This window comes from Maylandia zebra, linkage group LG23, assembly GCF_041146795.1.
Source record: "Maylandia zebra isolate NMK-2024a linkage group LG23, Mzebra_GT3a, whole genome shotgun sequence".
NCBI lineage: Eukaryota > Metazoa > Chordata > Actinopteri > Cichliformes > Cichlidae > Maylandia > Maylandia zebra.
The window spans coordinates 34,013,899-34,038,152 of record NC_135188.1 but is presented as its reverse complement, the minus strand read 5'-3'; the positions used below and the strand labels follow the sequence as shown (position 1 = coordinate 34,038,152).

The 24,254-nt window shown below is 40.9% G+C and overlaps 2 protein-coding genes across 5 annotated transcripts in view; one reads left to right on the top strand and one right to left on the bottom strand.

Moving 5' to 3' along the window:
* gpr137c (G protein-coupled receptor 137c) overlaps positions 1-6,248 on the bottom strand; it is a 17,440-nt gene extending 11,192 nt beyond the window's left edge. The window contains exons 1-2 of one of the 2 annotated variants that reach the window (XM_004573273.6): positions 6,159-6,248; positions 3,050-3,506 (exon numbers count right to left, since the gene is read on the bottom strand). In XM_004573273.6, the coding sequence (XP_004573330.3) occupies positions 3,050-3,424 (375 nt within the window). In that variant the 5' untranslated portion in view covers positions 3,425-3,506; positions 6,159-6,248. Of the gene's footprint in view, positions 1-3,049; positions 3,783-6,158 lie in introns of those variants that run through there. The other variant, XM_004573272.6, reaches the window with a different exon arrangement.
* Positions 5,455-24,254, top strand: txndc16 (thioredoxin domain containing 16). Of its 3 annotated transcripts, none has more exons than XM_012925321.3 (20): positions 5,455-5,889; positions 6,152-6,322; positions 7,600-7,682; positions 7,765-7,838; positions 8,826-8,900; positions 9,122-9,243; positions 9,735-9,825; positions 11,957-12,125; positions 13,750-13,919; positions 14,003-14,063; positions 14,154-14,265; positions 14,387-14,533; positions 14,885-14,944; positions 15,312-15,510; positions 15,733-15,869; positions 16,873-16,951; positions 17,409-17,550; positions 19,433-19,620; positions 19,729-19,919; positions 21,691-24,254. In XM_012925321.3, the coding sequence occupies exons 2-20, from the start codon at positions 6,166-6,168 to the stop codon at positions 21,879-21,881; spliced, it is 2,448 nt and encodes an 815-aa protein (XP_012780775.3). In that variant the 5' UTR covers positions 5,455-5,889; positions 6,152-6,165; the 3' UTR covers positions 21,882-24,254. The 3 variants fall into 3 exon arrangements, with proteins under 3 accessions (XP_012780775.3, XP_004573331.4, XP_076736871.1); XM_004573274.4 differs by having other exon boundaries at positions 14,154-14,298; XM_076880756.1 differs by lacking the exons at positions 17,409-17,550; positions 19,729-19,919; positions 21,691-24,254 and having other exon boundaries at positions 14,154-14,298; positions 19,433-19,575.

Sequence of the window (24,254 nt, the reverse complement as noted above, 5' to 3'; positions counted from 1 at the left end):
GTTGGATGGGCTTCCTTTTTACTCTCCCTGTATGTAAATGAGACATTAGTGAACCAGCCGAGAGTGTGGAGGTGCTTCTGACCAGACGTCAAACCACAAGCTGGAAATGTTTGTTCACTGGGCTGGCCAGTCATGTGACAATCCCAACATGCGTAGATGCATTTGGCACGGGCAGGTGTTAAACAACTGCGTCCGTGACAGCAAACAGGGACATTTTCTTGAGTCCAATCCACTTACTGCACAGGAAACACTAATGGAGGTTAGAAGCAAATGCAATCCACCTTCTGTCACCCCAGGACATGAACAGAGTCTATTTGCAAAGCTTTCAAAACCAACCCAAACTGCTTCAAACCAGTCCGCCCAGAACATGTAGGCCAATGGTGATAACACTGGCCATATTTATTTAGCTGCGCATACATTTTTAGAGGGAACCCCTGCTATTTTAGACACCGCGTAATGAAAAACTGGCTATATCAAATTGATAGCTTTGATACTGTCACTTTATGACAAATATTTCAATAATAAGATTGAAGACACTTTTATATCCATCCATTAAGTATTGATGGAATATCACTATTACTATTTTTAGTAGTAGCAGTAATAGTATTGGCCAAGTATGACATTACAATTAGCAGCTGATTAGCTTAGCTCAGCATAAAGTGTGTTTAGGCTTATTAGCATAACAACTAAAACTGCAAGCCTTAGTTTCTCCAAAAGTAACAAAAACAATTAGGAAAGCTTAATAAACCAAATATACAAGAACATGTATTTTCCGCATGTAAGGTTTCCGCAATCAGAAATGTTCTTACATCTGAGAATGACCACTTCGCACTAATTAGCCACTTTAATAAGAATACCTGCTCTCATCCGCCAGTCACATGGCAACAACTCACTGCATACAGGCGTGCATGACGATCGAGACGACCTACTAAAGCAGGGGTGTCCAACTCCAGGCCTCAAGGGCCGGTGTCCTGCAGGTTTTGGATGTGTCCTTGATCCAACACAGCTGATCTAAATAGCGAAATGACCTCCTGAACATGTCTTGAAGTTCTCCAGAGACCTGGTAATGAACTAGTCGTTTGATTCAGGTGTGTTGATCCAGGGTGCTATCTAAAACCTGCAGGACACCGGCCCTTGAGGTCTGGAGTTCTCCACCCTTGTACTAAAGTGTAAACGTGAGGATGTATCCAAGAATGGGAAAGAAAGTGACTTTAAATGCTGCATGAGTCTTGGTTTCCATATAGGCTGGTCTGAATATTTCAGAAGCTGCTGATCTGCTGGGACTTTCCAGCACAAACACCGAGTGCCACTCCAGTCTTTACCCCAACTTTAAGATAACAGGGTCTGAATTTGATGTAGACAACATGAAAACGTGGCTCAATCCTACCTTGTATCAACGATTCATGCTGGTGATGGGGTTTTAATGATGTGGGGATATTTTCTTGGCACTCTTTAGTCCCTATAATACCAATGGAGCATTGTTAAAAATGCTACAACCAACTTGGGTATTGTTGCTGACCATGTCCATTCCTTTATGACCACACCGTCCGCATCTTCTGATGTCTGCTTCCACCAGAATAACAACGATTTAAGCTTTGTAATAGGACAACTATGTGACAAAGCTGAAATACTCTTAAACTTGTGTCTTCGTCACCAGATCTCAGTGCAATGGAGCACCATTCAGATGCGGTAGAACAAGAGAATCTCATGACTTTGCAGCAGACAAAATCTTCAGCAACTTTGTGATGCAATCATGCCAATCTGAGAAATGTTTTCAGCACTTTGCTGAGTCTACGCCACAAAGAATTAAGGCAGTTCTGAATGTCAAAAGAAGATTCAAACTGGAACTAGTAAGGTGCACCTAATAAAGTGGCAGATGAGTGCAATATAAAACGTTTTATCGTGCATTCAATGAATCTCTGAAGGTGAATTAATTGCTGCCTACACCTTTGATGCATGGTCCGCTAAAAAGTATTCATAATGTACAAGTATGTCTATGTGAAACACGTGATACTTGTTTATTGAAATACAAAGCAAACACTGAGCTACTGAATCTGATAAACTATCATGCAGCTCTGAATTCATGACACACAGAAGATGTATTATCTGTAAAACCTTTGACATACCATTAACCTTGTGCCTGTCCCTCTATGTAGCTCTTACTTTCTACAGGTGTGTCTTGTGATCTGTGCTTTCTGGTTCACCTGGTAAGTCTCTCTGTCTTTAGGCAAACCCAATCTCTTTCTAGGCTGTCCAATCACCCTATTAAACCTGCAGCACAGTTATACCTCTTTCCCCCCATAGAGACGACATTTGACGACCTCCACTGTACTCTCAATGACCAGTTTCGACACTTCAGAATATATCAATAAAGACTTGTTTTGATGACCATTTGAATGGTTTCTGGGTTTTTCCAAGCGTAGAGACCACCCTCACTAATTTCTGGTGCAAACAGTCATTTTGTTCTATATGCAGGCCTAAAATATAACAGCAACCGCTCAGTTCAGAAAAGAACTTCAAGCTACTCCTAATAGTAGCTTGATGAGTTTGCGGTGTTAATATCTAGTTTAGAAAATCCAACATAATGCTCATTTTATGTATTTTGCTCCCCTTTAGAGTACAGAAGGCTCTCTTTAGGTTGGGCCTACCTACCGTTTGACTGTCCAGTTCCTCTCAGTGTCTCGGTCATATACACCCTGTGTTTGTAACATGTGGTTTAAAAAGTTAGCATGCCAATGTCCTTCAGCTCAAGCCTTCAAAGACAGGATTTAGTGACATCATAGTGGCAACATCCATATAGTCTGTTATTAAAACTTTTCAAACTGGCAGCACAAGACCTTAAGAGCACTGGATCCTTCACTGATGATGTGTTTTTCCAGTCCCCTGTGACTGACATTTGCACTAGACAGGTGGATAAAGGCATCCCTGACCAACTGTAAGTGCTTATGCTTGCATTTAGGGCCAAAAGAAGGGAAAACTGCAGTGTCAGCAGTTTAATGAAATCTGGTATCTCATACAAACCCTGTACATCTCACACACACACCCTTACCTGTGTGAAGTAGAGGTTGAGCAGGCAGAGGGTGAAGAACTGCAGGCAGACGGGGAAGCAGTAGAGCAGCCAGTAGGCCAGAGGCTGCAGCTGGTTGGCCTGCACCACATTTTTAAAGTAGAAAGAGAAGAGCGTCGTCCGCAGCGCTGCCCACAGCAGGCACAGAAACAGAAACACGCTCTGATAGCTGAAACGCTTGTGTCCGTAGTGCAAAATGAGCCAGAGCTGCAGGTAGACGAAAACAAACAGGAGGGAGTAGAGGACGGTGTAGACGGCAGTTAGACTGAGCTCCAGTGCTGGGGAGACTGCAGCTCCGGAGGACTCCTTCAGTGAGGTAAACAACTGGGAATGAACCTCCTCTCCTGCCGAAAACATCTCCGCCGGCGGCTCGCACTAACACATGAGGTGCAGTGAAGGCGAACACACTTCAAAGTGGGTCAGACCTGGGCTAAATTCACTGTGGGTGACAAAAAAGACGAGGGGGTGCGGGTGAAAAATTGCGAGAAAAGCAGTTTATTCTGAAAAGAAGTGGCATTGTGGAACTGCGCTGTGCTTTAAATTCGCTACGGGTCTGAAAACGGAAAAAAAAAAAGGCTGGATTTAGTTTTTTCTAAAGCGCCAGGTTAAAATAACAAGACAGAGGAGAAAGAAAACAAGAGAGAGGTCCCCTTGTGATTCTCTGCAAAGCTGCTCTCTGCAAAAAAACAACTTGAGGGGGGGGGGAACCTCCAGATCAGCTGTGATGCAGTTATATAGACCCGCCCCCTCGGTCCCAATTAACAGGGAAACTGGCTCTTCGCAGGCCGCCATCTTGGCTCCTCACCAGCCTTGTTTTATTGGAAAACATCTGACTCCTGAGCCGGAGGTTGTAGCTGTTTTCCGAACACCCATAAGTGAACGTCAGTGGCACACCCACATTATCAGAACACCGCTTCATTGGCTCATCAGGCCGCCCAACCTCCAGAACTTCCTTCCTTCATTGAGTGACGATGATGTCAGCTGCGGAAGTTTCCGCCCCCTGCGCGCGTGTGATTGGTGATTTGCTCAAGTCAAAACCCTTCCACAATGTGTTTGGTTCAGGGATGCCAGTGGGTGTCTCTCGCAAGCAGATAGATAGATAACAGATAGATACTGTTGGCTGAAAGTTGGGTAAAGGAAAAAGTCAGAGGCACCAAAACGTCTGTGGTTTCAATATAAACGCACATGCTAGCTTTACGTTAACTAAAAAAAAGAGAGAGCAGCCTGTAATTGTTTTTCTATTTTGTTTTCAAGAAGTCACAGCTCCTTTTGTCTGTGAAGGTTCTCAGTCATCCAGGTCATCGTAGTCAAAGGAGCTTGCAAAGTTCTAAGGTCAAATGGTGGAGAGTCCCAGATATAAACCTAGTGGAAGTAACCCCCCACAGAGGGACAAAAACCCGAAACTCTGGCTGATTGGGACCCACACCCAGTTTCACACCTTGGCTCAGGGGATTAGAGGATCATCAGGGGGTCCTTTTGTCCCTCTGTGGGGGGATTCTCCCACTAGGTTTATATCTGGGACTCTCCACCATTTGACCTTAGAACTGAAGAAGCTTCTCGGATGAGAGGTGAAACGTTTTCAAGTAACTTAAAGAAGTCCAGACGCTTTTCTTTGCAAGCTCCTTTGACCACAGCTCCTTTTCTTTTCTTTTTTTAATAAAGTGCATTCAGGCGACTGTGTTGTGATTTAGCGCTTTATAAATAAATTGAATTATCATTTATTTTCACTCCTGTCCTTGTCCCTGACCATTTCCAGAGGAATATTAATCAATATCACCAATTTGTACAGAGGTCATTAGAAGAGAGGTACAACAGCCAAGGTTTAGGGGTGCATTTCAACCAGTGGTGTTGGGTATCTTATCAAAATTGATTGAATTATAAACGCAGAAAAGTACCGTTAGATTCTGATCCGCCATGCAATACAAACAGGAACGCATCTGATTGGCAGCAGTTTAATTTTCCATCATCACACTGAGCCCAAACACACTGCCAAGGCAATAAAAGTATACCTGGATAGAAAAACCTAATCAGTCATTGATTTTTTTCGTCTCCAGAGTCTGAGCCTCGATATTATTGAAGCATTGCTGGATAATATTGACAGAAAGCAGAACAAAAGACAGCCAACATCCCAAGAAAGAGCTTAAAATGTCATTCGAGAAGCTTGGGGAACCATTCCTGAGGACTGCTTAAAAAATTAGAAGAAATAGAGGCTGTGATGAAGAATATAGCTGGTGATACATGATATTGACTTTCAAGCTCTTTATAACTGTACAGTCCTTGTTTTTGGCTTATATGCTATATTTTCATGTTTGCTTGCACGTATAAATAAATTTTAAAAAAAATATATTATTGTGGTTTTATTTTGAAACGCTTCCCGGAAGTGCCGTCGTAACTGAGCATTTAACAGTGTTTTGCTAAGATTGGAGAGTCACATCTTGAACTATTTTCTTAGATTTCATTGTGTATCAAGGCGAAAAATAACATTGGAAACAGTTTTGGTTTGGGCCTAGATTCCCCGCGGACATATAGCGACATGCATATTCTAAATTTAAAACTAATATCAGCTAATTGTTAGCTATTTAAAGCCCTTAGCACGAATATCCATCAATAGGCAGCTAACAAGCCTAGCTAAAGAATTAGCTTTTAAGAAAATCTTAAAGCGGTGTTTTTGGACTTTTTGGACGTTTTATATTTGTAAGATAGTTTTTTGCTCATAATTATCGCTGTGATGTTTCTCCCTCCAACAATGCTTTAGCTGTGGTTTTTACCTCTTGGAAAGAAACAAGTTAAGCCTTAAGGTTTTCTGCAGTATGCTTCTTCAGGTAACAGATAGCATGCTTTTTTTGTCACTTCTTGCGTGCTGCTGTTCATTTGATTGAGCCGAACAAGAAATATTAACCAGTTATAGCAGATGGTATGGGTCACATAAAAAAATAACGAGCCTTAATCGTCCCCTTTTCTTGTTTAGGACTCAAATATGACAGCTCCCCTGCGCAGTTTGGAAATTTCAGAAGCTGAGATTATTACAAACTCTCTCTATATATATACAATTGTGCTCCTTTAACAGTATTGTTTCTTCCAAAGAACACACCTCAGCCATGATGTGGATGTGTGTTACTGTCTTCCTGCTGTGGATGAGGTCGGGACGGTGCACAGACAAGGCCAACACTTCAGACCTGATTGAATACACAGCTGCGGACTTTTATGAGAAATTGCATTCTGGGAAGATGATGTTCATCTATTTTGAGCATCAAGGTAGGCCGCTCACTGCTCATGCTATCTCAGCTGTGCTGCTGTATATTTGTCATAGGTCCCACGCTCCTCATTATCAGGCTTGTGATGTGAAACATGCAAGCGTGCTGAACAAGTGTATTTTGATGAGTTCAACATGCTAATGAAATTAGCAGCCATGCTGACGTGACGTCAGTTTACTGAAATAAGGAGCTGTGCGGCATTTTTGCAGGAGAGCCATCTCTTCTACATGAAGAGATGAAGAAGAGCTTTGCAGAGATTCTAGATGATGCTGGAGGGTTAAAAAGACCAAAATGACTACCAGAACATCAATGTGTTGTTTCTGGCTGTGCATAAATAGTGAGTGACATTCTGTCTGCTAGGGCCCTATTCCAGGAAGCAGGATTAGCTAACATCTCTGGGTTTGCTTTCACCATAAATAAGGGAAACTCTCGCTTTCTGTTCCAGAAAGACGATTAAATTAAATTCTGAGTCAGTTGCCAGGGTAACAGACTCTGTGAACTAGACCTGCTGGCAGGCTTAGTTCACAGAGACAGTTTCTCTCTGACTCCTCCCCTCCTGAACCAGGTGACTGATGCTTTGATTCCATTCCAAGGTAATAAAGTTGCTGTCAAAGCTCATGTTATGTTTTTACAGACACAGAAATACCAGTTTTACGGGAGTTTGCTGTTTTGTGTACTTAACATGAACACTTTCCCAGTTATTGAGTCATAAATATATAAGGACAGAGACAGCGATCACGTTTATTCATAACCAGCTCACAATCAATTCTGTAGAGTCCACAACTCTAACTCTGTGTGTGGGCAGTACTGCAAACATTTACTGTATGTTACACACTGATCAATGATCAATTATTAGTCGTGCTGTAATCGGTCACACTAATGGAAAACTGTCTGTCACAGTTGGATCTTGCAAATGATGTGTACTTTTGAGTGAAGCTGAAGCTGAAATGACTTTAAGGCTCTAAACTGAATCAAATGTATTTAGAGTGACGTTTTCAAAGCAGCTACAGTCTGATTGTAATCCAAACACATTTAATGTTGAAATGTGTTCACAGATTGAGATTCAGTCATTAAATGATGTCAAACAACATTTTTTTTAAGGTTTAGTTTTTTAAAAGTTCAGTTTAATTAAAAAAATTAAATCTTTAATACATGTGAATGTGTAGCATAAGATGAGTAAGAGAAAATTCATCATACATTAAAACGTGTGGATTCAGATTAATGGAAAGCAGTCCGTGTCTGAAAGGCGTTTCTCTTTGTCGCCTCCTCTGTTTCCAGTCTCTCCGACCATCTCTCTGTTCCTGGTGGAGTTGGAGAAGTCTGTTGAAGCTCTTCAGGATTATGGAGTACTAGTTGGTAAGGTAAGTGTAGACCCCTGTGAGCACTGCGCTTCATCAGTCATTGAAGTTGATGTTGAATCACTTTTTTGTCGTTGCTTTTTAGGTGAACTGTAACAAAGAGCTGGTTTACACGTACTGCGCAGAGGAACAGCTGCTGCACACTGCTTTTTTGTTCAGGTGAGTTGTAAAGTCTCAGTATGTGTTCATTCTAAAATGACCAGAACATGGAGGGGCAGCCAATCAGAAGAAAGATGTTTTAAAGGATGGGCAAAGTGAACTAAAATAGCTTGTTTCTGAGCGTGGGTGAAGTGGGACCTACAGCAGCCAAAGCACAATAAGTGACGGTTATTTTAAAGTGTGAATCATGCTAAGCTACAGTAACAGAATGGAAGAATAACAATTCAAGTCTGTAAATAAGGATAATAAATCTGCTGATTGTCTCTTTCTCTGTGATTTCCAACTTAATTCACTGGCATTTGTTCACACTGGGAAGTGATGTTCACATTTAATGTAAAAATTGGTGTAATTTAGCTCTGTGTTTGAATTTGATCTCTGACTCATCAAGAAAGAAAAGACGTAGCTTCCCTTCAACCCGATTCCTGACTCCATGAGCAATGTTGGCCGTGTTAAACAGGCAAAGTTATTCCACCAAACTATATCTAACTGGTCTCTCCCCCACTTCAGTTTCTCTTGCTCCTCAGTATGAAAATATCTGCTGCCACCTGTTGGCATCCACCCTAAATGCTCTGCATCAGAGTCCAGAGGAAGTTCTAACTACATGTTGGAAGGGCTACTGCTCATATTAATGAAAACTTTACTCTCATTGTATTTCTAACAATCAACACAAAAGGTATTATCCCAGCTATCATCACTGAGATACACTATTAATGCTACTGTATCAACCTTTTTACCTACTCCCCTAATATATAGTAATGAAGTGGACAAAGTATTATGGAAACTGAAATGTAATGCAGTAAACTTCTTAACAGCTTCCCTTTAAAACTAGAATTTGTAACTGTAAAAAAACATTCAGTGTCCATAAAGTTTCATCAATGACTTTCAACAGCAGTGAGAATAAAAACTGAACATTATAACCTTCATGAGGGTTTTTGTGTCTGCATGGTTGCAATCTCGTTGAATCTGCCCTTGTCTTTCTGTTGCTAGAGGCGGTAAGGAGTTCTTGAGTTTTGATTTGGACACTATCTTTGACGTCAACTCGATAGTCTCCGAAGTCTTGTTGTAAGTAAGGCTTATGCTCTGTGTTGTAGAGACCTTTGTGAAACTTTAACTTTTGAACCCTTTAGGATCACATACATTCAGATGATCCACTGAGATTGAACCAGAACCAAAGTCACTCATTATTTTTTGTCTTTTGGTGAGCTTTGTTGGGGGAAAAAATGAAAGGAGGGAGCCAAACGTGTACTTCTGGCATTTAACCGAAGACGGCTTTTCTCTTCCAGCGCCATTCTACGTGATGAGATAAAGTATGTCCACACAGACGCTGACCTCCTCGCAATGGAAAAGGCAGCCAGAGGGAAGAAAGACATTGTGCTTGGTTATGTTTGCAGTCTGGGAACACAAGGTATGGGAAGAAGGACAGGAAGGATAGTAATTAATGTAAGGCTGGGCAGTTAATTCAAAAGGAATCAAAACGGACAATCACAATCTTGCCCGTGTCTGTTATTTTTGTTTCTTTGTTTTTCATTTCTGTTAATACTTATATAAACTATAAAACATACCGTTTGTGTTGTCACATGACTCAGAGCGTAATTCGAACACTGAGCCGACTGTAAAACTCCAGCAGATGGTGATTCTACATTGCCCACAGGTGCGAGTGTTGTCCGTCTCTCTGTGTTAGCCCTGCGACAGGTCACCAGCCTGTGTATGTGTATGCATAATCATTCATCGATCAAAATTCAAAATCATGATGTTAATTTGAGGTCATATCACCAAGTCCTAAATTAAAGATGGTAAACTTTTTAGTAGCTACTCATAGGTTTGATCGTACTTTGTAAGACACACATTGTCCCAGTGATTGATTCAATGTATCATCTTTGTTTGTTTTTTCTTAAGAGCACAGATCGATTATGGAGACGGCCTATGTGTATGGATCCAAATATCAGTTTATTCTCATAACAGGAGGACCCGTGTTGAAGCACCTAGGGTATGTTTTTTTGGCCTTTCTTTGTGTACAGAGCAGGCGTCAATGACAACACTTGTACCTGGGAAGTATTCACAGCGCTTCACTTGTTCAGCATCTTGTCACGATACAGCCTTCTTTCAAGTTAGATTAAATTCAGTTTTCAACTAAAACATTCTACACACAATACCCCATAATGACAAAGTGACATTAGTTCGCTTGAATTTCTTGTAAATGTATTTAAAAAAAACCCCACACAAATATAACATGTACATAAGTATTTTTACAACTTGATTGGAGTCCACCTGTAGTAAATTCATTTGGATGTCATTTAGAAGACACACCAAGCACAAACCAAGCCGCAAAGTTCAAGGAACTGTCTGTAGACCTCTGGTGCAGGATTGTATAAAGGCACAGATCTGGGGAAAGTCCCAATGAGCACAGAGGGTTCAGGGTAGAAGGGCCTTAGGCTATGTCCACACTAATGCGCTTTGAAAACGCATCTTTAATTCTCACTCGCTTTTGCAACTTTGTACTTTTGTGTTACTCACAGCAACAACTCCACCTCATTGTTAGTCCATTTAAAAAACTCAGTGCTTTTCCTCAACATTTTACTGCGACGTTTCAAAGAGCTGGAAAGTAAATAAACGGTAGACAAAAATGAGGCAGGTCGAATCGTCTTGCTTTTCCCGCATGCACAGGACTGGAACATAAGCGTTTTCGGACGTTTCAATGTGGACGCAGAACTCTGTGAAAACGACTGAAAACACTAGTGTGGGCGTGGAGCGTTTTTCAGACGAAAACAGTTTTCAAATCTATCCGGGCTAGTGTGGACGTAGCCTTAGTCAGGGACGTAACAAAGAACACAATAGTTGCTCTGACAGAGCTCCAGGAGAACCTTCCAGAAGGACAACCACTTATGCAGCACTTCAGTAATCAGGCCCGTGTGGTAAAGTGGCAAGATGTAAGCCACTGCTCAGTAAGAGACACATGACAGCCTACGTGTAGTTTGCCAAAAGGCACCTGAAACAAAATTCTCTGGTCTGATGAAACAAGGACTAACTTTGGTTTGGCCTGAATACTGTGGGCCGTGTCTGAAGGAAACCAGGCATCACTCATCACCAGGCCAATACCATCCCTACGGTGAAGCATGGTGGTGGCAGTATCATGCTGTGGGAATGGTTTTTTGGAGCACGAACTGGGGGACCAGCTATGTACAGAGACATCCTTAATGATAACCTGCTGAGTTATCATCCAACAGGACAACAACCTAAACACACAGCCAAGATAACAAAGAAGTGGCTTCAGGACCTCTCTGTGAATACCTTTGAGGGGCCGGCCAGAGCTCAGACTTAACCCGATTAACCCGATGGCTGTGCACCAATGCTCCCCATCCTGCCTGAGAGGAGAAACTCCCCCCAAAAAGTGTTTCTTGTTGCATCATACTCAAAAATACTTGAGGCTGTAATTTTGCCAAAGGTGCTTCAGCAAAGTATTGAGCAAAGGCTGTGAAAAATTGTGTACATTTAGTTTTGCTTTTAATTTTTAATGCATTTGCGAAAATATAAATCAAATGTTTTTCACCTTGTCATTATCGGGTATTGTGAGTAGAATTTTTCAGGTGATAAATGAATTGAATCCAGCTGGGGATAAGGCTGTAACATGACAAAATGTGGAACAAGTGAAGCGCTTTGAATATTACGTAACACAACATAGAAAAGAAGAAGCTGAGATTGAGGCTCTTTGCAAAGTGTCCTACAGCTGTGCAGCAAATGTAGTTCCAGCTACAGTAGCTCGTGTGATATTTACTGAAAGTTTAAGATGACAGCTGATGTCTCTGCTGTGGCCTTGTGACCTCAGAGATACATGCTCAAAACCTTAAACTCACATGGCGTGAAAACCAAAGGGACTGTCATTCGAAACAGGCTTTTAACATACCCAGGATAATTTTTGCTTTTCTGGTCTGACTCCAAATACTTGGGAGAAAATATGAAAAGTCTGACATCCTGCTGGAAATGCATAGACAAACACACAAGTGTGGATACAAAGAAAAGGATTCATGTAATTTCTCATGTTATAAACTAAAGACCCGACAGTATGAATGTGTTTGATGTTAGTCTGTGTTTTCAGGAAGTTGTCTCTGTGTGTCTTTCAGTGTAAACGAATCGTCTCCTTCGTCTCGAGTGTGGTTCCTCCACTGCAGAGTTCACAGTGGGTTCATGACCCCAATGACCTCTGAGCGCTGCCCTTTGACCCGCATGAGGAAACCCCTATCCACCTTAAGCCTCCACTCCTTCCTGCAGCTCATGGAGGCTCCACTAGTTGTAAGCTGGTACAGGATTACTTTGTAAATTAATGCAAAATTTATCAGGTTATTTGGCGTATAAAATGTCATCGAGCTGTTGGCGTCGTGCGAACAGAGTGAAGTTCATGGTTCAGTTTTCTTTGCGTTAGCTGACTTGACAAAACCCCAGTCAGAGATAAGGGTTGTTATCAGTGTTCTTTCTGCTTTAGGCTCAGTGTCTGTGCTCATTTGGTGATACAGATCTATGCAAATAAGACAAGACAGCGGTGCTGCAGTTGGTTGTTAATCTTCTCAATTTCTGATCTTCACAAACATGCCAAAAAAACAGAATACTGTCTTGAGTTGTTTAAGTGTTTTATTTCTCAGTGCCCTGTCATTCCTGCTGTTTGTTACTAATGTGACAGCTGCACATCAGCGCTCTGACACCTCAGATACATTAAAATATTTAGTCAGTGTGTTCAATCTCCCACAAGCTCATAGAGGAAAAATTGAGAACGCTTTATTTGTTGCCAGGTCAAAGTGAAATTTATTTTAATAAATGAAGATTATTGGCAAGAAGTGGCCAACAGATGTAACTGATCACTTTTCTAATCTGATCTCTGTTAGGTGCAATTCCAGCTGCTGTAACTCTTTGGCTGGGCTTCAATCAGTGGCATTAGTAAGGTACGGCTTAACAACTTTCATGTATAAAGTGTATTTCTTCAGCAATGAGTCTTTATAGCTCTAAAGCAGGGATGTCCCCGCCGTAGTACATTTTCCAGTTGACCGGATTGGACACTTTGGCAGGTCATTTCTAGCCCCCGGGCCTCACAGTAGGCATCCCTGCTCTAAAATATATTTTAAGTGAAAGATTCGGTGAGAAGCTGGGCTTCAGCATAAGTTACCACAGTGATTTAGCAAGGGTAAAATAGACCAACCTTCATGACACTGACAACTAAACTAAACTAACCTGTTAAACTCAGCGGTCCAAAACAAAAGAGCAAGATCAAAAAGAAATTCAGGAGTTCAGTCATTAAGAAGCAACAAGAGTGTATGAAATGATGCAAGAGACAAAACTACTGATGTGTCTCTAAGTGGAGATGTTGCTGATGGGGCTAGCGAACATAAGAAAAAGGAGAACACAGCCTCCTGTTCTCTTTGTGTATAGTAGTCACATATCGTGACGTTTCTTTCAGTTACCTGTAGGCTGACGTTTCTGAGGTGCGAATAAAAGTTGGACTTACTCGATGCTTCCTGTAAAAGCAGCTTTAATAACAATATAAGACTCACTACGCAAGCTTCTTCACAGTTCACAAGTCAAGTCAATTTAGTTTTATAGTGTCAAATCATAACAAATGCTTTATATTGTAAGCTAAAGATCCTCCAGTAATACTGAGAAAACCCAACGATCAGATCACCACCTATGAGCAAGCACTTGGCGTCAGCGGGAAGAAAAAACACCCTTTTAACAGGAACACAGCATATTAGATCATGTGGTTATTGTGCTGTCATTGCAGCTGTGTTTTGTAAGTAGACCTTTAGAAAAAAGCAACGTACAACTTACCAAATTTACAAAAAAAGTAACCATGAGCATGTTGTGCACAAAGAGCCACCCTACCACCAGGAGTAGAATCTCTTAACACTTTGTGTCTCTTCCTTACCAGACCGAGGTGTACGACGACCCCTCCTCAGTCCAGCCCCCCCAGTTCCCCTACCAGCAGACTCCCCAGGTCTTCCTCTTCTCTCATCCCGCAACCGAGCACCTGGACCTCGATACGGCCACCACGCTGGCCTGGAGGCTGCGAGGCCTCGCCCTGCTGCTGCTTGTACACAGGTGTGTAACAGCTCCAGCTACATGTACGAGCATGGATATGAAGACATTAAGATAATTTCTTTTATGGGTTTGTGTGTTTCCAGGCAGAGCCCTGCAGTGAAAACCCTTGATGAGTACAATGCTGCTTATAGGCTGCCTGAGAAGGTGTGACTCTAACATGGCACGAGATAATACACAGAATGAGAGTACCTGTTATTCTTACCCACGTTTTTGTTTGTGTGTGTGCACCTCCAGAGTTTAGAAGTAAAGTATTTGACCTTAAACAGCCTCGATGAGGTGTTGGTGCTGTTCGCAGATCAAGAAAAAGATGAAGAGGAGGAGGAGGAGGATGAAGAAGACAATGAAGGTGTGGATGACGATGAGGAAGATTCACATTTTGGTAAAGGGACTCAAGAGTGAAAGAAGCGTGAAGAAAAGGAAGAATGAGAACAGGAGATTAACTTTTTTGTGTCTGCATCTGTCTCCAGGCAAGCTGGACGATGAAATCGCAGCAGCAGTTTTTGAAAACAGAGGCACCTTATCGGACATGGATTCAGTTACCCAACTGACGTCTGACAACTTTCACAGTGCAGTAGCACAGAGTGGCCTCACAGTGGTGCTCTTCTACCTCAAATGTAAGACAGAGTCGCTGCTTTAGAGGCGTCTTGGCACTTTAGGCAGTTAATACAACAAATTCAGTATTTACCAGGAAAGAGAAACTACATGTATAGAATCATCAGAAAAATCTGATATAAAACTCTAACAATGTTGCTCATTTACCGTACTTCTAACAGTCTTTATGAAGCCTTTTTCCTCCCCATGGAAGTTATACTTCTACCACCATATTTACTGTTTTGGAATTCATCTCTTTCATATAATGTCTCTTATATGAACCAGGCATACTTTATGTTTAAAAAAAAAAAAAAAAAGTTTTCCTCTTGAACATGAAATGCAAGTAAATTGCAGTTTCTGTTTTCTCCCACCAGGGGATGCTGTTTCAATGGCTTTTCTCAGCTCTTTCATTGAAGTTGCAGAGAGACTTGCAGGTAAACAAGCAGTTTTTTTTGGGGGGGGGGGCTATGTTTCCACTGTTTATTTTAGCAGACGTCAAAACAGAGATCTGTATTTGAACAGAAGAGTGTTTGGATGGCAGTACCACGTCAGTTATGACTCCTATTATTGTGCTTTACAGTTTGTCTAAATTTACAAAAGATGAAACCCCCTTGTGAACCAACATACAGTCGTCTAAATCCATGTACTGAATGAATTGCCCTTTTGCCTTAACCACAAAGGATTGTTATCTAGGCAGATGTAATATTCAGGCCTCATTTGCACATTTCAAAACTTGATTAATAGCAACAATGGATAGAAAATTCACTCATCAACACATGATTTGCTCTCACTGACCTTAAGACTCAGAGGTCAACGAAGTTCAGATGAGTGTGGTCGACTGCAGCGAATGGACCGACCTCTGCGCCGCTCAGCCAGGCAGTGCTGTCCCCTTCCAGCCAATCACTGCCTTTCCCAGTGTCTTGCTTCTTCACCCCCAGCATCCGGCCCAGCACTTCAGAGGAATGCTGGGTAGTGAGTCACTACATCGCTTCATCATGATGTGAGAAAACATGAATATAACTTTGAAGTCATATATAAGCCTTTAACCTCAGTCGGGTCCAAATCAAGGACTGATGAAATAGCAGTTAGTGTACTTGTACAATCCTTTCCCTTTAACCTGAAATAGAAATGGAGGTGTGTTTAGTCTTGTAGCGCTGTCTTTTTAATGTCAGTCTACTTACATGTACACGTGTGTTTGTGTGGACTTGATTTTTTTAACCAGAAGCCGTGTAGCTTCTCCTGTTCGTCTGTCCACTCTAGAGGAAGCGCAATCATTCCTTCTGGAAGTGCCTCATCCTGAGCTAGCAGGGTACCAGCTTGACAGAGTTGTGGGATTGTTTGAGGCCCAGACACAAACAGGTAAGATGTTGTTATTGTGCATTGTTGTTGCAAGGGAAGCCTCAGTGCAAATGCTAAACTTCTATTAGTTATGGTTATACTACTAAGGAAGATCTCCCAGTAGCTGCAATCAAAACAAGAACTTTTAAGGGAGTGGGGGAGAAATACTTGGAGGTGTTTTGTAGCTGTTAATTAACACTTTTGTCTGTACTCATTCACATTCAAAGCTATCTCAATGTTAGCATTGTGTTTACAGTAACAGAGTAGGTGTAATCAGCTAATACTTACTCTGGCTAATATATAAAAGATACATTTAGCTACTGTGACCTCTGTTGGTTTGTGAACTCGATGAGATGAGTGTTTTTACTGTTGCTATCTTGGTGTTTGGAAAGTGGGGGTGATAAATAAGGGGCAGATCACTACACATGATCACTATATGAATGGGAGTGGTAAACAATCGAGTGGGAAAGTAGCTGTCTGTCTGCTTTGTCACAATAAATTCAATTTCATTTATATAGCACCAAATCACAACATCAGTCATCTCAAAGTGCTTTATATTGTAAGGTAGACCCTACAATAATAGATACAGAGAAAATATACTAGATACTGGAACCAATGAAGGGAAGCTCTCTCTTTCATAGGAGCTACAGTATTGAGAGTCGTACGTAATGAGGAGGTAAAATTATTAACAAGATAATCTTCCAGAAGGAAGTCGCCCAGGATTTTCACATTGATATCACTGAGGCTGCTTGCTTGGTGCATCCACTGCGACAGTTGAGCGATCGGTCAAAATAAATTGCAGTGTGAGTGTTCATGGTAATGTGGAAATATATCACCTGATCTAACAATGCAGCTCGTTGTTGTGCTTTCATTCAGTTCTGGACAACACAAACGAATGAGTTCAGATTCTGCTCATTGTTAATTTTAGTCTTTCCCTCTTTGTTATTTTAAATAGATGGTGTGTTTCCAGTATCTTGTATTACTTACTCTTTCTTTCCAAATTTTTCTTTATTGCCATGTTTAGCAGCGTTTACCGAAGCAGCAAAGTCCCTGAGAGGAGACGCACTGACTGGACTGCTGACAGATGAACTGGCAGAGAAATGGTACGAGCTCTACCATTTCAAGGTTGAGGCAATTTGGCAAACTGCTTCTTCGAGTTTAAAGTCCTAAATTACTGGAAGTTTTGAAAAACACACTGTAGCTGAAGTTTGAAAAGCACAAAATATAGTTCCATGAGTTGTCTGTTTTTCCTAACTTTGAAATGTAGGATTTCCAATTGCTTTTAAAGGCTTTAGGAGATGGACAGTTAAGCAGTTTGTTTTTGAGGGGTGGAAATCCTACATGTACCTACTATAATCCAACCTGGCTTTGGAAAGACGCTTTAATCAGTGTTGTAGTTACATTTTGTAAAGGTTTAGACATACCTGTCATTAAAAACTTAGCTGTGATTCTAATGTTTAATATTTAAACTTTAACCATTTAAAATATTGTTTATTAGTTTTACTTATATTGTGCGTGTGCGTGCGTGCGTGCGTGCGTGCGTGCATGTTGACTATGCAGGGCTGCAGACCACACTGTAGACCTTCCCGCAGTGTTAGTGTTTCCATCTTGGAGGACACACACTCATCCTTTCACACTGCCTGCCTCCTCGTCTGCTGAAGAGCTGCTCACACACATTAACACTGCGCTGCTCCACCCAATGGTAAACCATAGTGTGTGTGTGTGTGTGTGTGTGTGTGTGTGTGTGTGTGTGTACACTTGTCTTTATCATTTTTTGCAAAATTAGTCACAAATTCAAGTTGGATGACTTGTTTCAATGCAATCATCCAGTCAGGAATAGTGAGTGAATAACTAAGTCCAGCTTGATTTTAATCACTATAATCCGTCCGTCTTCTTCCTCTTATCTGGGGCCGGGTCGTGGGGGCAGCAACTTAAGCAGAGAAGCCCAGACCTCCCTCTCCACGGCCACCTCTTCCAGCTTCCGAGAGATATAAACTCTCCAGTGTGTCCTGGGTCTGCCCCAGGGCCTTGTCCCAATGGGAGATGCCCAAAACACCTCACCCAGGAAGCGCTCATGTTGCTCATGGAGGAGCAGCAGCTCTACTCTGGGGCCCTTCTGGGTGGCTGAACTTCTCACCCTATTTCTAAGGGAGAAGCCAGCCACCCTTCGGAGGAAGCTCATTTCCACTGCTTCTATCCGCGATCTCGTTCTTTCGATCACTACCCACAGCTCGTGACCATAGGTGAGGGTAGGGACATCGATCGGCCAGTAAAGTGAGAGCTTTGCTTTTACACTCAGCTCTCTCTTCACCACGACGGACCAGTACAGTGTGTCCGCTTCACTGCAGCCGCACCAATCTGTCTGTCGATCTCCCGCTCCCTTCTCCCGTCACTCTTGAACAAGTACCCGAGATGCTTAAACTCCTCCACTTGGGGCAGGAACTTGTCCCTGACCCAGAGTGAGCACTCCACCCTTTTCTTGGCCTTTGAGGACCTCCTTAATCCCACTTGAAAATACATTACAATACAATATACAATTCTTGGATGTTTATAAAAGCCACTATGGCGTGTTCATAGTATCATAGTCTCAGGTAATGGGCTTCACATGTGGTTTAGTTACGGCTTTCCAAATACAGAGGTCATGCCAGGTCAGAGTAATGCTTCGGTAATCCTTGATGGATGATAAGATGGGTTAAGGGTCTGATTCCTGCTGTGGAAATGCTTCCATGGAGCTTGGGATCAAAAGTCCAGTCAATGACACATTCTCCCCTCTGGCTGTGCTGATGACCTCACACCAATCAATCACAGAATATGACTTGATACAATGAGTTAAATGGAGACATTAACACTTGCTTCTGTGTTATTTATGATGGTGAGAGAGTGACCTGGACTGAAATGTGTCATATATAATTCAAGGGGAATTGCACCCTCAGAAAAATCCCTGCTAGTGTTAAAAGCTGCTGACGGGACTGATGAGGCGCTTTGTTTTATATCTCTTTGTTTCCTTTTAACTGTACAGAATTCGGAGAGTATTTAAACAGAAACGTGACAGTAATTTGTGTCAGTTATAGTAGATTGCACAGGTCAGCATTAAATCAGATTTGTGCATTGTCAGCAGATGACTCGCAGTACCGTCCACTCTCATGGATACGTTTATTTTGCAGTCGCAGCCTTGTACTCGTGCTCTGCTTAGTAAATCTTTATCACTTAATATTGGCTCAGCCATCTCACTATTTAATTGACAGACCCTCTTAAAATTCCACCTGCAGTTTTCTTCACAGGAAGTAAACAGCTGCTTCTAACATGCTTGGTGCTGACCTTTGTAAGCAGGTTTTCTGCAGGATGTTGCAGGTGCAGCAAAAACCAGTGATGTGTAAACTTTGGATAATTAGCCGAAACTCAAGATTTGTGCTGATTGTGTCAAAGTCAAACCTTCTCTTTTTCATTTGGGATGTTGTTCATTTCACTGGCCTGTGTTTTATCTGGTTTGTAGTGTGATGACTGAGTTTGTGAAAATGCAGATATTTGAAGTCTTTGTGTTATTTGGCACTTCTTCGTCCTCTTTTCATGATTTCTATCCCCAGCCTGAGCTGACTGTAGAAAATCTGCCATCCTTCCTCTTGCTGGGCAAAGCCCTACTCCTTCTGTTTGTGGGAGAGGAGGAGGACAAGATTGGGCGAAGGCAGAACCAGGCGCTGGTGAAGGAGATGAGAACATTAGTAGAGTCGGAAGGGGAAACGATGGAGCGATATTTGGCCTGCTGGATCCATCTGTACGTTTCTGTTTCTGCTTATTTGCTGCTCTATTTTTCCATCGTGTACACAATCCAAAATCCCCACTTTTTTATTTATACTTTTTTTTAAAATATATTTTGTTTTAGTGGACGCACTCCAGCTGGTATGTCCGTCCTGGGGTCATACGTAGGCTCTATGCCCCCTCTTCCTGCACTAGTCCTCACACACTTGCCCTCTGGAGACCAAATATACCAGTACCCACCCAACACCCCCATAGTGGCTTCCTCAGTCCTTCACTGGCTGCAAAGGGTCGAGGATGGTACTGAGTCACCAACAGGTAAGGAGGGGAGAAGAGAAAGCTTAAAGCTGAGTTTACAATCCCATAAATTCCAAGACAGCTATGCTATACAGCTATAATTCTGCCTTATTACAGACAGTTAATGAACCGGTCACTCTTAAAAGCAGAATTGAGAGTAGAAATGTGCAAGATTACCTTAAAGATTGAAATCTTTAAGGTAATGTTCAGGTCACCTTAGTCTGGATGGAATTTCCAGTCAATAAAAAATCAATAATAAACAATTCAACTATGCCTCAGATTTACCTTTAGCAGTTTGTAGATTCTAGTCACCTGGAATTTATTTGAGTTACAAGCACATTTTGAAAATCTCGCACAAAGTCATCAAATGAGACTGGATGCAACGACAAAAGCAGACATTGTGTGTGATTGTTGACTGACCTTTGTGATCAAGAGGCTGTCCTTCTGTCTATTTACATTTGCCTTTCTACATACAACAGTTAGTCTGAGAAATTACTTGTACTGGTGATATTTCTAAATGGAAATAATACCTGTGGTCAGCACATTCCCACCATAAAGACTGACTACACATTCAGCAGTCTTCTCTATCAGTGAGAGAACTGTTAATATAACTGTTGAACGTAGTTCAGATATGAAACCCGAACTATCTGGAGTCCTCTTTTAGCTCTGGAGTGTATAAAGGCAAGAGCCGAGATAAGATGCTGGTCTCCATCACTGAAATGCACAACGTTTAATTGATTCTCTGCACACAAACTGCAGACTAACAACCTTTTTACTAATGCAGCAGGACTTAAGGTTCTGTTTTTGACTTGCTGTAATCTTGTTTTAACCAAAACTCTTCTGCTGGATTGCAATGTATTCATTTTTACTATTCATCGATTTGGAAATGCTGTTAAACCTGTATTATGTTTGCAGACTCGCATTTAGTTTACAGGTAGCGATGGTTGTCATATATGAGTGAGTCCTAAAATTATTATTTGATGTCATTTTATAAAAGTGAAAAAAGTTGTTGTGACGATTATAAATTGAACTTCAGGAACAAAAATGGTCTATAAATAAATAAAATTTTATTTAATTTATTTATAGAAATAAATAGAAGCAAAACTAAACACACTGAACATGGAACGCAAGACTATCAAAATAAACCAGGAAACACTAAGACACAGACTAACTCATAGCATGACACGGGAACTGAGAGGAAAGGACACACAAGGAAACAAGATGGATTAGGGAGATAACGGAGGAGATAACGAGGGGGACGCAGGAACAGATAATGGAGACGAGACACAGAGAGTGAGAGGAGAGACATGACAGTCTGGGGAAACATGGGATAAAAATGACAGGCAGGGGAGGGATGAAATGAGACATAAGGAGGAGAACATGGGAAGAAAAAAGGGAAAGAAGACACAAGGACACACACATAAACAGAGACACACAGAGAGGGACACAGAGGACAAAGACACAAGGGAAACCTAATAACCAAGGAGCTAAAACAGGACAACCTGGGCTATATAGAATAAACTCAAGAAGACTGGAGAAGTTAAGCCCGACTGATACATCGGCCAATATTAGCTATTTGCTGATATATTGTTATTGGCATTTAAAATGACTGATGAGTAAAGAAGACACAAACGAAATTGATGTTACAGCACTCTGACACCAGGTATCAACATTCCTGTGAAAATTCCTGTGTTTTACTTTCTAATCTTAAGACAAATATGCTTTTAACAATATGATTCATTTTAATTCTGTATGAAACTTCACATTATAATAAAATATTTTTGTTCTGTAGGTTTGCTGGATGAGGATAGCTGGCCACCTGCTTTTGAGTTCTATGACTTCTTGAAAATTATGGACATGCAGGAACCTGACTCTGCCCAGCAGCAAACTCCTGAGGAGGAGGAGGAAGAGGTTAATGTGAAAGAACATGTAGTGGTAGAGGACATGACAGGTGACAATCGTCACGCTCACTCTGAACTCTGAACATCAGATGGAAAGAACACTGCTGATCTGATTTGTCTGTTTCTTTGTTTAAGTTTTCTTTTCTATTAATAATATACAGCTTAAATGTTGGGTTACTGAGTATTTAATGAGAGATTATTATAATAATGTAATAATAGTAATAATAATATTTTTGCCATTGTGTTTTAATGTGACATGCTGGCTATTAAACCTTTCAGTTGTTCCTGGATGTTATTTTTGGATTTTTTTTTTATTGAGACTGTTTCATTGTCTGATTTCTTACTGCTGTGATTTTGTGACTCTTTTAACTTTGTAGATGCATCTGATTGGCTGTTTTTGTTTTGTTTTGTTTTTAAAGCTGCTCATGTGCCAGTTAACTGAACTAATTATGTGTCAGTCAGTAAACTGTCCCTTAATTTCGTTGTAACTCATAAACCTTTGGAAAACAAAAAGTGTGTTTAACTATTTTTATGAACGCATTCATAAAAATGTGTTCATTCCATTCATTAACTCAAAAACCAGTCTTATGTGTTATCATCGTGTCATACTACTTGGTGAAACAAATATCTGTACCTTCGACAACATACGTTTTCAAAACAGACTCGTTACATTAGGTTCAGCAGTTTCATTTGTAGTGTTTATACTGAGGAGTTAAAGTGGGCTGGAAGGAGTGCAGGTGTCAGAATCTAGCTCGAGGAGGAAGCATGAAGACAGTGATGTTTATTTAGTTGCAGCTAATTTCAAATTCAGCGTTTCTATCAGCTCAACAAACACCAGCAAACACACAAACTCTGTGTGCAGTTTGTCACACTGTTTCTACTAGCTAAAGCTTCAGCTGCTGTATTTCCCAGGGACAGAACAGAGTGTGAGAACTTCACTCAGAGATGTAAGAAAAGACAGGACAGGAACAAGAGAGGTTAGATTTAAAGGATTACTCAGTGATGCCTGATAAACGGCAGATTTAAAGCTTACATATTTGCTAGGTATTTAATGGTTTCAGCTTAGTTTATTTTATCTAAAACTTAAGTGCACGGTCCCTGAGATTGACTCATACAGATCCCAGAGCACTCCAATGAAGTAATCAGTGAAGCTGATTACAGCTTAACAACCAGTACTGGGCAAGTTACCTTGAAAAAGTAATTAATTATATTTACTAGTTACTTCTTCAAAAAAGTAACTAAGTTAGTAACTGAGTTACAAGATTCTAAAAGTAATTAATTACTTGAAAAACAACTATTGCCTTACTTTAAAAAAATGTTTAACCCTCTGGTTATGTTATGTACAGTTATGTTTTTATTTTGACACACTGTATTGATCTAAAATCAGACAAAAAACATTAGATCCGATTAGAAAATGTTATATTTTTTACTGTTTCAACCACAAACATGTTTAATGAATCATATTTCATAACTTTAAATGCAAATATAAATGGTCAATTTTAAAATTAAATGCACAAGTTTTGCAAACCACAAAGTTTTTTGCAGCCATTTACCTTTCACCCCTTTTTCAATAAGATGCCACACAAATTATTTGTGCCACTCCAAAAATTTCTGTCCAGTATAAAGGAGAACATCACAGCCTGATACCTGCAGGTCTGACAGCAGCAGGTGCATCACTCCCGTTTCTACCTGGAGACAGCAGTCACCTTATTGTTCTGACACACAACACAAAACTATCCTCGACACTACACACTAACTACATAAGACAACACATTACAAACACGTTAAACGTCACAAATCTCTCACATCTCAAAACTCGCTCTCTTTCTTTTTCTGCTGTCTTTCTTTCTCTCTCTCTCTCTCTGTTGATAAATAGTAACACGACCGCACCACATTTTCTTCTTAGTAAGGGTAACGGCGTTGTAACGATAGGAATAGAAATTAGTTAGATTACTCATTACTGAAAAAAGTAACGCCGTCAGTAACTCCGTTACTTGTAACGCCGTTATTCCCATCACTCTTAACAACTGACTGCAAATCAACTCAAAACCAAAACAAACCATGAGAGGAAAACCAATAGGTCAGCAGGTAAGAAGGGAACCACCTTCTAACAATACAGCATGTGTGTTTTAGTAATAGCATTTTTACTTCAGCATAGCTGTGCACAGTTACCAGTTTGTCCTTGGAAAGTCCACATGAGTCCAGTTTTCATTCAGTCTTTTATTTATAGCATCTTTTAAGTGATGATATGGTCTGGGAATATATGTGAAGCTTGCTATACTCATCAGTGAATGAAGAGCAAACAGTGTAGTACTATTGTCATGGGAACATGCATGTATTAATTTAGTGATTTATTAAATGTATAAATGTTATTATACTTGATTCTAATCAGATGCTGAGTCTTTTACGCTGATGGAAATGCAGATAACACCGATTTGATCTGTGACAAACTGAA